Raw genomic sequence first — 14,982 nt, forward strand, 5'->3', positions numbered from 1 at the left:
AGCTGGGGGGTGGAGTAGCTGGTGATGTGGAGAACACCGTGATTTGAATGGGGGTGAGGGGGGGAGCCGGGGGCGGGGGGCACTAGGAAACGAGCATATGCGGGGGGCGGGGGAGCTCGTACTGCACCCACACACCCTACAACACCCACACAATCCTCTCCCACCCCTCACACCCGCAGGGCCACCGGCTCAAGAACAAGGACAGCAAACTGTTTCAACTGCTGACGCAGTTCGAGTGGGTGATATGTGTGTGTGGGGGGGGGGAGGGGAGGGGGGGATTGGTTTCGGGAGACTGGGGCTGGGCAGGACTGGGGGGGACTGGGGAGAACTGTGCGCGGAGGTTGGTCGGGGGGTTGGGGGTTTGGGGGCCGGGGGAACAAGGGCTGTAGGGTCGTGGGGACTGGGGGTTTCGGGGCAACCGAGGCTGACGAAACTGCACACACATGCACCCACCCTCCTGACACCCGACCTGCTGCTCCTCTCTTCCCCTTTGTGTCGTCCCCTCCCACCACCACCATGCTACCACGCAACCCCCCCTAACTAATCATGAATGGAACCCCCCCTCAAGCTGCAACTGTACCTGCCTACGCCTTCACTTCTTAATTAATCATGAATGTAACCCACACACACACATACACAGTGTCAAGCACAAGGTATTGCTCACCGGCACGCCGCTGCAGGTGAGCCCCGGGGGGTCAGGCGGGGTGGTGGGGTGGGGTGGGGCGTGGTAGATACCAGGGGGTGGAGGTGGGGTGGATGGTGGGTGGGGTGGGGCGCAGTTTGCTCCTAATCCCGAGAAAGATCAAGGAACCCCAGCGCCAGCCCAGCAGAGTGCGGAGGAGGTCTGGGGCGGGTGCCTGGCTACATCTTCGGTCCATTTATCTTTCATGAACGTAACCCCAACACCACACCACATCTCTCCCCTCCCCTTCCTCCCCACACCTCCATACCTCCACACCTCCTCCCCCTCCCCTCCCCCCTCAGAACCACCTGGGCGAGCTGTTCATGCTGCTTCACTTCCTGGAGCCCGACAAGTTCCCCTCGCGCTCCGCCTTCGAGGCCCGCTTCGCCTCGCTCAGCCACAACGAGGAGGTCAGCCAGCTGCACAGCCTGCTGCAGGTGAGGGGGGGGGGGTTGGGGGAGGGAGGGCAGGGAGGGGGAGGGGAGGGGGAGGGGAGGGTTGTATATACCAGCTCAAACTAAACCACACCAAGCTAAACGCGTGGAGCACAGGCAGATGCGTGAGTTGCAAGCGATAATACTTATGGGAGGCGGGGACAAGTCTACGCTCCCCTTTCTCCCTTCCTCATACTTGTGATCTAATTACTCCGCTTTGCACATGAATGGCTGACCTCCCGCTTCTCTCCCGCTTCTCCCCCGCTTCCCTCCCGCTTCTCTCGTCCCCGCCCCCTCAGCCCCACATGCTGCGGCGTCTGAAGGCGGACGTGATGAAGCAGCTGCCTCCCAAGCAGGAGCAGTTGGTGCGTGTGGAGCTGAGCAGGCGGCAGAAGGACATCTACAAGTGAGGAGGGGAGGGAGGTGAGGGAGGGAGGGAGGGATAGGGAAGGAGTGTGTGTGTGGGGGGGGGGGGCACTTCCCTAACTAGTCAACAATATAACCCCCACCCACCCCCAACCCCCACCAACCTCCACTCCCCCCACCACCCACCACCCCCAATCAGGGCGCTGCTGCTGCGTCACAGCCAGGTGCTTGTGGGCAACCGGGCGGCGGTGGCGGCGGCGGGCGGCGGCCAGGCTGCTCTGAAGAACCTGGTGATGGAGCTGCGCAAGACCTGCAACCACCCCTACCTCACTGGCAGTCCGGCGGAACAGGCGGAGGCGAGGGAGGGTGAGCGGAGGAGGAGGGGCGAGAGGGTGGAGGGGGTAGGGGTAGCCGTTCATGTGGGGGGAGCGGAGTGATTGCACTGCTGCGCCGGCTGTAACACTGTGTGCCCGATTGTAACTTCCCCTCCTCATACACGTACATCATGATTGTAACCCGCTCCGCGCCCTGTGGGCTGGTTCTGGGTCATGGCATCATTTATGTTTGAAACGAATTATCCCTCCTGTACCATTGTGCCTTCACTAATCATGAATGTAACCCCCGCCCCCAACCCCCAGACGACGCCGCGGACTCGCTGGCTGCGCTCATCTCCGCCAGCGGCAAGCTGCAGCTGGTGGACGCCATGGCACAGCGGCTCAAGGCGGCGGGGCACAGGCTCATCATCTTCTCGCAGGTGCGTATGTGGGACATGGCGGGGCCCCCTGGTCTTCCCCTGGTCCCTGGCGGGCCCGCTGCCACGCCTGCAGGGCCCGTGTTGTATGTTTTATGCTGTGTGCTGTGTGTGGTGTGCTGTTAGAAAGATCTCTCCTCCAACCCTCTACCCTCCGTTGGCGCGCGGCATTGGCGGCGCGGGGCCACCGACCACCGACCCCCCTCCACTTATCCCAACCTCCCTCCATACAAACACCCACACACACGCACTCGCCCGGCAGTTCACCCGCACGCTGGACCTGTTGGAGGAGTGGCTCAACGGCCGCGGGCTGGGCTACATGCGCATAGACGGCACCGTCAGCGGTGAGCGCCTGGGGAGGGAGGGAGGGAAGGGAGGGAGGGGAGGGGGCGGCGGGGCAGGTGTGGGCTCCTAGGGAGGGAAGAAGGCAGCGCGGCATTGGCCTGTGTGAGAGCGGTGGAGCGGCGGGTGTTGATGGCGGGATTGGGCGGGCGGCGGGGCAGCGGTGGGGCTGGTGGCCGGGCTTGGTGGCGGAGTGGGAGTGTGCCGAGCTCCTCTCTCACCCCCCCCCACCCCCCCACCCCCCACACACACTCTCTCTCTTGCCCCCGCATCAGGCTCGGAGCGGCAGCGGCGTATCGACCGCTTCAACCAGCAGCCAGACGCCTACTTCGCCTTCCTGCTGTCCACCCGCGCCGGCGGCCTGGGCATCAACCTGGCCACTGCGGACACGGTCATCATCTTTGACAGCGACTGGAACCCGCACAACGACCTGCAGGTAGAGAGTGTGTGTATGTGTGTGTGTATGTGTGCGTGTGTGTGTGTGTGTGTGTGTGCGTGTGCGTGTGTGTGTGTGTGTGCGTGTGCGTGTGCGTGTGCGTGTGTGTGTGTGTGTGTGTGTGTGTGTGTGTGTGTGTGTGTGTGTGTGTGTGTGTGTGTGTGTGTGTGTGTGTGTGGTGGACGGACATCGGTAACAACGCGGCTGCTATGCTACTGTTCCTGGCTACGCCTTCACTTCTTAAATAATCCTGAATGTATGCCCCTCCTCCTCCTCCCCCTCCTCCTTCCCGCCCAGGCCCAGGCCCGCGCGCACCGGCTGGGTCAGGACAAGCCCGTCATGATCTACCGCCTGGTCACACGCCGGACCATTGAGGAGCGCATGATGCAGGTGGGTGTGGGGGTCAATGGGGTGGGGGATGGGGGGGCCTATGAGGAGCGCATGATGCAGCTGGGTGCGTGTGGGGGGGGGGTGGGAGGGGTGCGTGGCGGGTGGCTGTGGGGGTGGGGGGGGGGGGGGGTTGTGGGATGGGTGTGTGGGGTGGGTGGGGGGTGGGGGTAAGGGGGCTAGTTGGCAGCATGGTTACAAATGTAATGAACACGCAGTGGGTGTGTGACAGTGCACATGCCGCATGGTTACATGAGGAGCTGGGCAGCTGCGGGGCGAAGGGGCGAAGGGGACACGGGGTGCGGCTTGGAGCGGTAGAGCCAGGGGCGTTGGGGTGTGCTGGTGGCAGGGGGGTGTCCCCGAGCCCCACTCCCCTTCCCCGCCGCACCGCTCCCCTCCAACCTCCAACCTCCTCCCCTCTCCATCCCTCCTGCCCCTCTCCGTCTATCCCACGCTTGATGTTCCGCAAGATGGTCTACCGTCGACCACTTCCTTAACTAGTCATGAATGTAAACCCCCCTGTCCCCAGGTGTCGCGCAAGAAGATGATGCTGGAGCACCTGGTGGTTCGCAAGATGAGCTACGCGGGCGGCGGCGGGCCGGGCGGCGGCGGCGGCGGCGGCGAGCTCAAGCAAAGCGAGCTGGACGACATCCTGAGATACGGGGCGCAGGTGCGTGTGCGTGGTCGCTTGGCTGTTGCTTCTGTGTGGCTGCTGCCTTGCTTGGCTGCTGCTTTCTAGTTGTGGCTCATTGCGGTCCATGACTTGGATCAGCGAGACTTGTGTGTCCCGGCGTGGGTCTACCGTATAGTTTGTGAAGGTGCTTGGCAATGCGGGCGCACGTCGTAGCACCGCAAAGTCGCTTTTAAATACCGTAAACAAGTGCCCGGTTTTGTGTATGTGTGTGTGTGTGTCACATGTGCACTTTCAATCGCAGGAGCTGTTTGCTGAGGACGAGGATGAGGGCTCGCCCGCGGGCAAGGAAGGGGGCGAGGCCGCGGAGGGGGGCGAGGCGGCGGCGGCGGCGGAGGGCAAGGCGGAGGGCGGTGAGGTGAAGGCGGAAGGCGGCGAGGACAAGGACGGTGAGCGGCGGGCGGGTGGGGCGAGAGGGCTGCACATGCAAAATGCCTGCCAGCGCCACACGCGCTGGTCCCATCGCATCATTCGCTCTGACTCTGGGGGATGCCGTGCCGGCATACACACAGCCCACACACGCGTATTCCTTGTGCTCTTCAACACAGCCCACACACGCGTGCGCCGCACCCCCGTGTGCATGAGTGTAGCCCCCGCCCAAATCGCACCTCGCCACCCAACTACTATCCCCCGCCCCTCACACCCGTGGTCCCTGCTTCCCCCGCCCCTCTCTGGAACCACCGCGCAGCCTCCAAGCCGGCCGCCGGCACCGCACCGGGCACCGCCCCGGGCACCACCACGGGCGCCGCCTCCTCCTCCTCCTCCAAGCGCATCGTGTGGGATGACGCCGCCATAGAGCGCCTGCTGGACCGCTCCGGCCTCAACGCCCTGAGGAACTACGGCGAGTCGGTGGCGGCGGACGAGGCGGGCGGAGGAGGAGGCGGCGGAGGAGGAGGAGGAGGAGGGGCCGACATCTTCTCCGCGTTCAAGGTGGGCGCAGGTTGCATGGCGGCTTGTTGTTTGGCAGCGATTGGTCCGATTTGTTGTTGTAGATGTATGATTGGAACAGATGTGTTGTAGTTATGTAGATGGAACGTAGGACGCCGGTACAGTCAGGCAGGGGACACACGCACGTGGCCGTTGTGTTGCTCTCACAGCACATCGGCAGTGCTTGCGGTTCCCTTTTTCGTTTCTAGTAATCTTGATTTGCGCTGTGCTTGAACCTCAACGCAGGTCGCCAATTTTGACATGGTGGAGGTGCTGCCGGATCCGGAGCCGGAGCCAGAGCCGGAGGCGGCGGCAGCGGCGGGTGGCAGCGGCGCGCCTGATGAGGCGCTGGTTGCGGGGCTGTGCCCGGAGCAGGGCGGGGAGGCGGGCCCGGCGTTCTGGCAGGTGTGTGTATGTGTGTGGGGGTGGGGTGGGGTGGGGCGGATGCGAGGGCGCCTCTGCCCGTTTACCCACGGTTTCCAAGGTTACCTCCTCAAGTCTTGTGGTCGAGAGTACTCGGGTCAACCTGCGACAGCGAGGCATACCCAGGCTCTCACGCTGCCGCCGCCACCGCGCGCACCTCCCGCCCAGAGCGCACACACCTGCTCTGGAGTCCACCGGACATAGCCCTGTCCGCTCCTACTTCTTCCATTCATGTCTGTTAGTGTCCGCTCCTACTCTTCCATTCCTGTCTGTTAGTGTCCGCTCCTACTCTTCCATTCCTGTCTGTTAGTGTCCGCTCCTACTCTTCCATTCCTGTCTGTTAGTGTCCGCTCCTACTCTTCCATTCCTGTCTGTTAGTGTCCGCTCCTACTCTTCCATTCCTGTCTGTTAGTGTCCGCTCCTACCTCTTCCATTCCTGTCTGTTAGTGTCCGCTCCTACCTCTTCCATTCCTGTCTGTTAGTGTCCGCTCCTACTCTTCCATTCCTGTCTGTTAGTGTCCGCTCCTACTCTTCCATTCCTGTCTGTTAGTGTCCGCTCCTACCTCTTCCATTCCTGTCTGTTAGTGTCTGTTCCTACCTCTTTCGTTCCTGTGTGTGCTCCCGTCCGTTCCTACCTATTTCGTTCCTGTTTCCTTTTTTTCCGCCGCCACCCACAGTCGCTGCTGGCGGGCCGCACGGACCTGGCTGCGGGCGAGGCCGAGGTGATGGCGGCGGCGGTGGCGGCGGCACAGGCGCGCATGGGCAAGGGCCACCGCCAGCGCAAGAAGGTGTGTGTGTGTGCGGGGGGGGGGGTTGGGGGGGGGGGTGTTACATTCATGATTGATCAAGGAGAAGCGAGGGGGGGGTTACATGCCCGAAGAGTGTGTGTATGGGGGGGAGGTCACACGGGGAACACGCCCGGTTCAGGGTACCCCCCAACTTTAAGGCCTTAGAGAGCTATGTTCGGGTGATCGCTGCACGCTGAAATTTTGGGAGTAGCTTCCTGACGTAGGCCGTTTGCAACCTTCCGGTCTTGCAGCGGCTCCCCGAGTCATGTACGGCAGGCGTGTGTGTTTTGTCACACGGTTTTGAGGGGGGGAGGAGGGGTGAACAGGCCGACCCCGTGCAAATCGGTCCAAAGCGGGCCCCCACGCTTTCTATCGCACATATACATATAATTGTATAAGCCCGCCCGCTACGAGCGCGATTGGAGGCCGGGGTGTGCCCGACAGGGACACTTCCGGGCGGGCACGCACGCGTGTGTGCGGAGCTGCATACGTGGGGACGGAGGTCCCAGAAAACGGGGCCTGATGGAGCCCTGAAGCTTTACGTAGCACATATATGCATATAAGGTTATGTTTTGACGACCGCAGCACAGACAGACGATGTTTCGACCAGAATGCTGTATGCATTTCCACCGAATGGTCTTGCCGGCGGGCTACAGCATCCTATATCTGCTTTAGATGCTCTATCTAGGCGACGGCAATCTTAAAAGCTAGTCGAACTGCCCTTTGGATGAAACCAAATTCATGGCGAACCTCGTCTACAGCGGGGGCCCAAACAGACCTGCACCCGCTCCTAGAGCCGCAGGTGTGTCATATGGAAGCCACCCAGGTGCATCGGAAGGTGCAACTCTGACTTTGTTGGCGGTCCCAGTTGGAATGGCCACTGCTCGCCGAGGCCTGTGAGCCCGCGCTACTAGGTGCAATTGCTTTAATAGAGTATACATAAGCGCATTCAGGGCCGGTGGATTCACATTTAGCTGATTTGAGCGAACATGCTCAAAATTGGTCTCGCGCTCGCGAGACCTACACGATACTTAGCCCGCTAATATGCTTGAACATATGCTCCTCACATACCGAGGGTAACGTGCTTTATAGAATTGAAAATGGTGCTTGTATGAATAAGAACGCCCAATCTTGGGTTTCGACCCCGCCCGGAACCGGGCGTGTCCCCCGTGTGGGGGGAGGTGGATTGGGAAGTCCTTGCACCCTACACTCATGGGCTGCGTTAGGAACTGCTGAAGGGGCGGGAGCGGGAACCCCGGTGGGGTTGGGGGGCTCAGCGGACGGTCCGCGGCCGGGCATGCCTGGAACCCCCCACCCCTCGCGTCTGCTATACAGTTCCTACTGTTCCTGGCTACGCCTTCACTCTTACTTTACCATGAATGTATGCCCCTCCCTGCATACACACTTTCCCAACCCCCGTCTCCGCACTGCCCACGCCCCACCCCCCAGATCTCCTACCGCGACGTCGCCGGCGAGAACACCAGCTCCTCATCCGACTCGGACGACCGCCTGTCCGGCTCCTCATCCGATGAGGAAGAAGACGGCGAGCCGCCGGGCGCCGGAGGCGCCGGAGGCGCCGGCGGCCCCGGCGGCGCCGGAGGCGGCGGCGTGCCCGGCCACGTCAGCAAACAGATGCTAGCAGCCATGATGGGGCAGGGGGTCCGAAGTGCGGTGGAGGCCTTCGCGGCGGCGAGGCCGGACGTGTGGAGGCAGCTGGTGGCGGCGCCGCTGGCGCCGGGCAGCTCCGCCGCCGCCGCGGCGGCGGCCGCCGCCGCCGCCGCCCTGGTGGGCGCCGCCGGCGCGCAGGCGGCTGCGCCGCCTGCGGCGGCGGCAGCGGCGGGAGCAGCGGGGGCGGCGGGGGCGGCGACGCTGCCGCCGCTCAAGTCGGGGAACGGCACGACACTGCAGGTGCGGATTGGGTTACTCCGGCATGGCGTGTGTGTGCGTGAGTGCGGCACGCCGCGTGTCAAGCAGGGCCACCCGCGCCATTCCTCCCGATTCCCACCCTCACTGTTGTACGGTACCCGCCTCCCCTGCCCAGCCCTGCCTCCCCTGCGCTCTGTACTTCTTCTCCCTAACTTTTGCACCTCCTGCTCCCGCTCCCTCTCCAACTCCCCCTCCCTACCCGCCACCCTCTCCCCCCTGTACGGCAGGTGTACGGTCTGAACCCACGTGACCGCTCCACCTTCATCGCTGCCCTCATGCGCTTCGGGCTGCAGGTGCGAGCGTGTTCAGGTTTTGATATAGGGTGGCCCATGTAGTGCGATGGAGTGGGTAAAACGCCTCCCCTCCTCCTCCCCACCGCCCCCTCCTCCTTTGCCTCCTGCCTCCCCCTCCTCCCTCTTTCCACGTACTTGTGATGTAACCACTCCCTTCCCGCACATGAACGGCTACCCTCCCGCCTGCCCACCACCTCCTCCTCCTCCCTCCCCTCCCACACCAGATCGCGGACGGGCAGCCCGACGAGATGTACCGCGCCTTCGCCGCGCGCCTGCCGCACCGCCCGCCCGCCGCCGTGCGCGAGTACACCAACCTGCTGGTGGCGGCACTGTCGGAGCCGGTGGGCGCGGGCGGAGCCTGGAGCAACGGGCTGAGGCCGGAGGACCTGCTGGGGCCGCACAGGTGTGCGTGTGTGTGTGTGGGGTGGGGGTGGGGTGGGAGGGTGGGGTGGGGGGAAGTGGGAAGTGGGGGGTGGGGTAGGGGTGTGGGTGTTTGGGAGATGTGGGGGGAGGTTGGGGAGTGGGGGGAGGTTGGGGTGTGCCCACACATAGTCCCAACAAGGAAGCGCCCATCACCACCCCCCCCCCCCCCACACACACACACACACACGTGCTGCCACCACCGCAGGGCCACGGACGTGCTGGAGCGCATTGGCTTCCTGCACCTTGTCCGCCGCAAGATGGCGGTGAGTGTGTGTGTGGGGGGGAGGAGGGCATGGGGAAGGGAGGGCATGGGGGGGGGCAGGGAGGGAGGGGTGTGGGAAAGGAGAAGAGAGGGACGGGAGGGGGTTGTAGATACCAGCCCAAACCAAGCTAGACGGGGGGGGAGGGAGGGAGGTCGTCTCGTGCTTTGCCATCACGGTGCTCGGGTGCGCGGGCTTATCTGTTACGCCACTCGGGTGCAGGGCGCGCTGCCAACCCTGTTGGAAGTTCGCTTGGTCCGCCGCAGCATACCTCTCTCCGGGAGGGGGATAGGGGGGCAGGGGGAGCCGGCCGCTTTGCACTTGCGCTTGCACTTGCACTTGCGCTTGCACTTGCACTGTTACACATTTGTGGTTACACGCACCGCCAGCCGGGTCTTTTACACGTCTGCCCCAACCGACCTTCTCGCCCCCGCCTCATCCCCTCCTACTCATGCAGGAGTACCGCAACCGTACGGCACTGGTGGACGAGCCCGGGCAGCCCGACTTCAAGCTGAAGGAGGCGGGCCGGGTGAGCAGGGTGTGTGTGTGTGTGTGTGTGTGTGTGTGTGTGTGTGTGTGTGTGTGTGTGTGTGTGTGTGTGTAGCCGGGTCTTTTACACGCCTGCCCCAACCGACCGTGCGACACCATAGGTCGTCGGCGAGGAGGGGACAAGGGGGCGCGGGTGGCGCGGGCGACCCGCACCAGCAACAGCGGCAACAGCCATCCCACTCCCCAGCCACTTCCCTCCTGCTCCCTCTGCTCCCGCTGCCCCGTCCTAGCGCACCGTCCTTCCTCGCCTCCTCCCCTCCCCTCCCGTGACGGGTACTTTAGGGGGGTAGGGTAAATGTCCTGGCATGCCCGGTTGCTAGGCGTTTTGGGTCCTGGCGGCCGGTCCTGGCCGTTTGGCCCACCCCAGCCGCCAGGACTGGCACGGTCCTGGCTGAAGTACACTGCTCCCGTCCCCACGCCGCGTGACCTCCACTCCGCCCGCCTCCCCACCTCCCCGCCTCTCCACCCCTGCTCCTTCTCCCTCCTCCCTGCTCCTCCTCCCACTCCCTCCACAGGTGCGGGCCCTGTCTGCACCAGGCCGGGTGTGGCGGCCGCACCACGACGGCTACCTGCTGCGGGGGCTGCTCAACTACGGCTACGGCCAGTGGCAGCGCATCATTAAGGTGGGGTGGGGGTGAGGGTGGGGGTGGGGGCACGTGTGTGTGTGTGTGTGTGTGTGTGTGTGTGTGTGTGTGTGTGTGTGTGTGTGTGTGTGTGTGTGTGTGTGTGCGCGCGTGCTGCCTTCAACCCGCTGCAAACGTCTGCACCCGCTTCCACCCTCCCCAACCTCCGTCAACACAAACACACAACGACCTCACCCGCCCTCGCCAGAAACCCCTGCAGTCTTGAGTGCATCCTGTACCGCTTTTCCAAACATCCTTGCACCCCCCCCGCCCTAAAACACACACATACAAACACACACAGGACCCGGGCCTGGGTGTGCGCGAGGCCCTGCGCGGCGAGCTGGGAGTGCCCGTGGACTACGACACCCTGGTAGCGGCGCCGGCGGGGGACAAGGAGGCGGGGGGCAAGGAGGGCGGCAAGGAGGGCGGCAAGGAGGGCAAGGCGGATAAGGAGGAGGGCGGCAAGGAGGACGGTGCCAAGGCGGAGGGCGCGGCCGTCAAGACGGAGCCGGGGCAGGAGGACGGCACGGATGGGGGTGTGGAGATGGCGGATAAGGCGGAGAAGGAAGAGGCGGCGGGCACGCAGCCCGAGGGCACGCAGCCCGATGGCACGCAGGGGGATGCCGGCACAGCTACACAGCCCGATGCCATGGACGTCGACGGCGACGCCGCCGGGGCCTCCTCGCCGGCGGCGGCTGGCGTCGTCAAGAGCGAGGGCGGCGGCGGCGGTGGCGAGACTTCGCCACCTCCGACCGGTGCCACTGCCACTGCCATCACGAAGGAGAAGGCCCGCGCCTGGTCCTCCAATGAGAGCCGCTGGATCACACGCAGGCTGGCGGCGATCTCGGAGGCCCTGAACCTCGAGTACCTGGCCGTGCCCGCCGCCGTCGCCAAGGCGGCGGCGGGCGCCGCCGCCGCCGGCCGCATCGTGCCCGCGCCGTCGTCGCTTGTGGCGGCGACCGCCGCCGGCGCCGCCGGGCTGCACCGCGCGGCGGCGGCGATGCAGCTGCTGCACCAGAACGCGGCGGCCAAGGCGGCCGCCGCCGCCGCCGCCACCGCCGCCGCCGCCCGGGGCGCCGCCAACAAGCCGAAGGCGGCTGCAGCGGCGGGCGGCGCCGCCGGCGCGCCGCCTGCGGCGGCGGCGGCGTCCGTGACTGACGCCTTCCTGACCAACCTGTTGCCTGTTGTGGACTTTCCGACGGCGCCGGCGGCGGAGCGGGCTCTGAAGCGGCAGCTGATTGAGCAGTACAACGCCCTGGTGAGTGTGTGTGTGGGGGGGGTGAGAGTGGGTGGGAGTTGGTGGTAACCACACCACCAGGAGTGGGCGGGAGTGGGTGAGTGGGGGTGGGTGCGGCAGTGCAGCGGCGGGGTGGTTGCCAGGAATTGGATAGGGGTGGGGTGGGTGGTAGGGGCTGGTTAAGCGGTTGGGTAGGGGTGGGATGGGTGGGCTAGGTGGCGCTAGGGGCTGGATTGGGGCTGGCGGACTGTAGCCGTTCATCAAAGGTTGGGTTGAGGTTGGGTGGGTATGGAGGAGCTGAACAAAGCGGGAGGGTGGCTGAAGCTGGGCGACGTAAAAGGTGGGGGGGGGGTTAGCCGTCATGGGGGGCGGAGTGCTTGAGTTACTCGTACAAAGGGAGGGTTTCAAGGTGAAGGAAAGGTGCAGCTGGAGGGCAGCGAGGAGGAGCGGCCTCTAGCGTTTACCCCACAGCAACGGACGGGTCCATGTAGCAGGTGCGGCCCTTCTGTCGCCCCTCGCTCCCTCCCACTCCGCCCCTCCTGGCTACGCCTCCAATTCTTCATATATCCATGAGTGTAACCCCTCCCTCCCTCCGCGTCCGCCTCCGCGTGTCTGGTGCAGGTGCGCACCGTGGCCACCATCCGCCACGAGACAGCCACGGCGGCGCAGCGGGCGGCCACGGAGGGGACCGCGGCGCTGGGGCAGGCGGCGGAGCGGTTCCGGCTGCAGGTGAGGCCGGGCGGCCGGTCCGGCGGGCGGGTGTGGCTTGCACGTGTGTGGTGTGTCGTGTGTCATCAATCTGTATTATGTGTGGCATGCCCAGTCCATTCTACTGCCTAGCTACTCCCCAGGCTACTCCCCAGCATTACGACCGACAGCTTGTAGTTAACCTTTGTAGCTTAGACATCAAACCCGGTATGTTGTAACCCACGCGTCTGGCCCCTCCTCCCGCAGGTGGGTGTGCTGGAGGCATACGCCACACAGATGCTGGTGATGCTGCCGCCCGCCGGACAGACCATGGCACAGGCCGCGCCCACCCTGCTGGCGCGGCTGCAGCAGGCGGCGGCGCAGCAGCGCGCGCAGCAGGTGGCGGCGGTGGCGGCGGCGCAGCAGCGGGTGGTGCAGCACGTGGCGGCGGCGGCGGCGGCGCGGCAGCAGCTGCAGCAGCGGCAGTCGGCAGGAGCGGCGGCAGCGGCTGCAGGGCCGGCGGGCGCGGCGGGGGTAGGGAAGGCGTCAGCGTCGCCGCCGCCACCGGAGGCGCCGGCGGGGGCGGGGGCAGTGGCAAAGCCAGGGGCAGGGGAGGTGCAGACGGATGTGGAGGTGGTTGGGGAGGCGGCTGGGACGCAAGGCGAGGCGGCGGCTGGGGTGAAGCAGGAGGCGATGCAGGAGTGAGGGTCGGTCGGGGCTGGGGCCTGGGACTGCACGGCTGCAGCAATGTCGCGGAGTGAGAGACCGGCTGGACGCGGCGGCAGGCAGGGATGCAGTTGCTGCGTGGTGCGTAGCTATGCGAGCTGCTGGGGTCCTGTTGCTTTTGGAATGACTCGATCTTTGAGGGACTGGATGTGGACTGGATGTAGCACATCGTTCAACTGACTGCGGACTGACCAGTGGCTTTCGGCGATTGTAAGGTCCAAACGCCATCAGCTCAGGCTCTTTGTGCTGTTTTGGTCGTTTGGCCGATACGGTGCCTGTGTGCGGCCCCGAACAGCTCCCTGGCCGCCCGCTCATTTGTGCGACAGCCCCGCCCTCCCTCCCCGGCTCCCTGGCCCCGTCCTCCCACGCCGTCCTCCCTCACCGGCTCCCCCGCAGCCCTCCGCCGCCCCCCCCCAGGTTCCACCAATGCGGCGCCTCCGGTCCCGCCAGAGAAGATTAGCATGGCCCCTGCGCAAGGATGACACGCACAAATCGAGAAATGGTTCCAAATTTTTTGCGTCTCGGCGCGCAGACCCCCAGTTCAAGCCCGGCCCTTCCGCCCCCTCCTCCGGCACCCCGCCACCCCAGGCGCCCGTGCGGCCCCTCCCGTCCCCCCCCAGAGGCCCCCCAGAGAAGATTAGCATGGCCCCTGCGCAAGGATGACACGCACAAATCGAGAAATGGTTCCAAATTTTTTGCGTCTCGGCGCGCAGACCCCCAGTTCAAGCCCGGCCCTTCCGCCCCCTCCTCCGGCACCCCGCCACCCCAGGCGCCCGTGCGGCCCCTCCCGCCCCCCCCCCAGAGGCCCCCCAGAGAAGATTAGCATGGCCCCTGCGCAAGGATGACACGCACAAATCGAGAAATGGTTCCAAATTTTTGGGCTGAGCCCCCCCAGCGAAGCGTTCCAGGGGGGGGGCGAAGCCCCCCAGGAACACCCCTGTCCGTGCGTGCGTGCGTGCGTGGTGTCGGCAAAACATAGCATACTGGCGCAAACCGCGAGTGCTACGTATTAGTATTTGTTAATGCCTATTGCATGTAAATAGGCATTATTGAGGCTCAGTGACTATCCCTTCTCTGTAATATCGCAACCTCAGTGAGAGGCTCAGTGAGGCTCAGTGGACACATGACCAGGGTCTGTCTTGGTGCGCGTCTTCAGGGGATCGTCTGAATTTACAGTTCCCTGCTGCTATATCACGACCTGCGCAAGGGTGACTGCGCAAGCCGCAAGGGATGCTGGCGCAGGTGGTGCAGGGTGGTGCTGCGGCCGGGGTATTCTGCACACGTCGTCCCCCAATTAGGATCTATCCTTGCTTCCTCCACCACGCCCCCGATGTGACATGTCAACCTTCTTCTGGAGTCGAGTGCAGGTCGAGACTGTTGCCTGTTGGCTGTCTGGTACTCGAAACTGGTCACATGCGCCCCAATCCGGGTTCTTCAGCTCTGGCCTCCGTCAAAGAATGTAAAATCTGTGCATGGAGCTTAGTAGACTGGCTTCACGGGACGACATCCGCTTTTCGTGCACAAATGCTGCACATGCCACTGCAGTTCGCGAGGCTGGCAGGTCGCCCCAGGGCCTAGAACAGCAAGTCATAACATACACACGTCATATATAAGCATTAGATAAGGTTTGGTCTTTGGACGGTATGGCGTGTAATGGCACGTCTCCACGGCGCACGGCCCGTGTGCAATCTAATCATCCCACTGTGGTGAACAGCTGTTGCAGCTGCTGCGGCTGAGGCAGCTCTGGTTGCGTGCGGTGGGTTGATCAGATTTGACTTCAGCTCGTATGGCACGTGTAACAACGGCACCCCGGCGCGGCTAGGCCGGATGTGCGAGGCCTGTGCCATACTCTGCTGGTCCCAGAGGCGCAAATTATTGATACGCCCGATGGTGAACGACATGTCTGCCGGCAGCGTCTCTGCAACACACTGGCCAACGCCGTCTGCTGCTGCTGCCCCGCCCCGCCGGCCGCTGCGCTTGTACCCACGACGTCGCCGTTACCACCGCACCGCACCCGCCAGTCGCACCGGC

The 14,982-nt window shown here is 64.6% G+C and overlaps 1 protein-coding gene across 1 annotated transcript in view; it reads left to right on the top strand.

Annotated features, from left to right (window-relative positions):
- The window catches only part of CHLRE_08g377200v5 (uncharacterized protein), a 20,712-nt gene extending 7,535 nt beyond the window's left edge, over nt 1-13,177 (top strand). The window contains exons 14-36 of the mRNA XM_043065195.1: nt 180-235; nt 641-680; nt 985-1,119; nt 1,416-1,522; nt 1,682-1,848; nt 2,121-2,236; nt 2,496-2,577; nt 2,851-3,011; nt 3,309-3,401; nt 3,928-4,068; nt 4,334-4,478; nt 4,778-5,019; nt 5,263-5,421; nt 6,117-6,227; nt 7,677-8,135; nt 8,381-8,446; nt 8,671-8,849; nt 9,075-9,132; nt 9,587-9,658; nt 10,194-10,301; nt 10,603-11,559; nt 12,160-12,267; nt 12,493-13,177. Coding sequence (XP_042922196.1) covers nt 180-235; nt 641-680; nt 985-1,119; nt 1,416-1,522; nt 1,682-1,848; nt 2,121-2,236; nt 2,496-2,577; nt 2,851-3,011; nt 3,309-3,401; nt 3,928-4,068; nt 4,334-4,478; nt 4,778-5,019; nt 5,263-5,421; nt 6,117-6,227; nt 7,677-8,135; nt 8,381-8,446; nt 8,671-8,849; nt 9,075-9,132; nt 9,587-9,658; nt 10,194-10,301; nt 10,603-11,559; nt 12,160-12,267; nt 12,493-12,930 — 4,200 coding nt within the window. The 3' untranslated portion in view covers nt 12,931-13,177. The remainder of the gene's footprint in view (nt 1-179; nt 236-640; nt 681-984; nt 1,120-1,415; nt 1,523-1,681; nt 1,849-2,120; nt 2,237-2,495; nt 2,578-2,850; nt 3,012-3,308; nt 3,402-3,927; nt 4,069-4,333; nt 4,479-4,777; nt 5,020-5,262; nt 5,422-6,116; nt 6,228-7,676; nt 8,136-8,380; nt 8,447-8,670; nt 8,850-9,074; nt 9,133-9,586; nt 9,659-10,193; nt 10,302-10,602; nt 11,560-12,159; nt 12,268-12,492) is intronic.
- Nucleotides 13,178-14,982: the final 1,805 nt, after the last annotated feature.

Source organism: Chlamydomonas reinhardtii, chromosome 8 (assembly GCF_000002595.2).
Source record: "Chlamydomonas reinhardtii strain CC-503 cw92 mt+ chromosome 8, whole genome shotgun sequence".
Classification (NCBI taxonomy): Eukaryota; Viridiplantae; Chlorophyta; class Chlorophyceae; order Chlamydomonadales; family Chlamydomonadaceae; genus Chlamydomonas; species Chlamydomonas reinhardtii.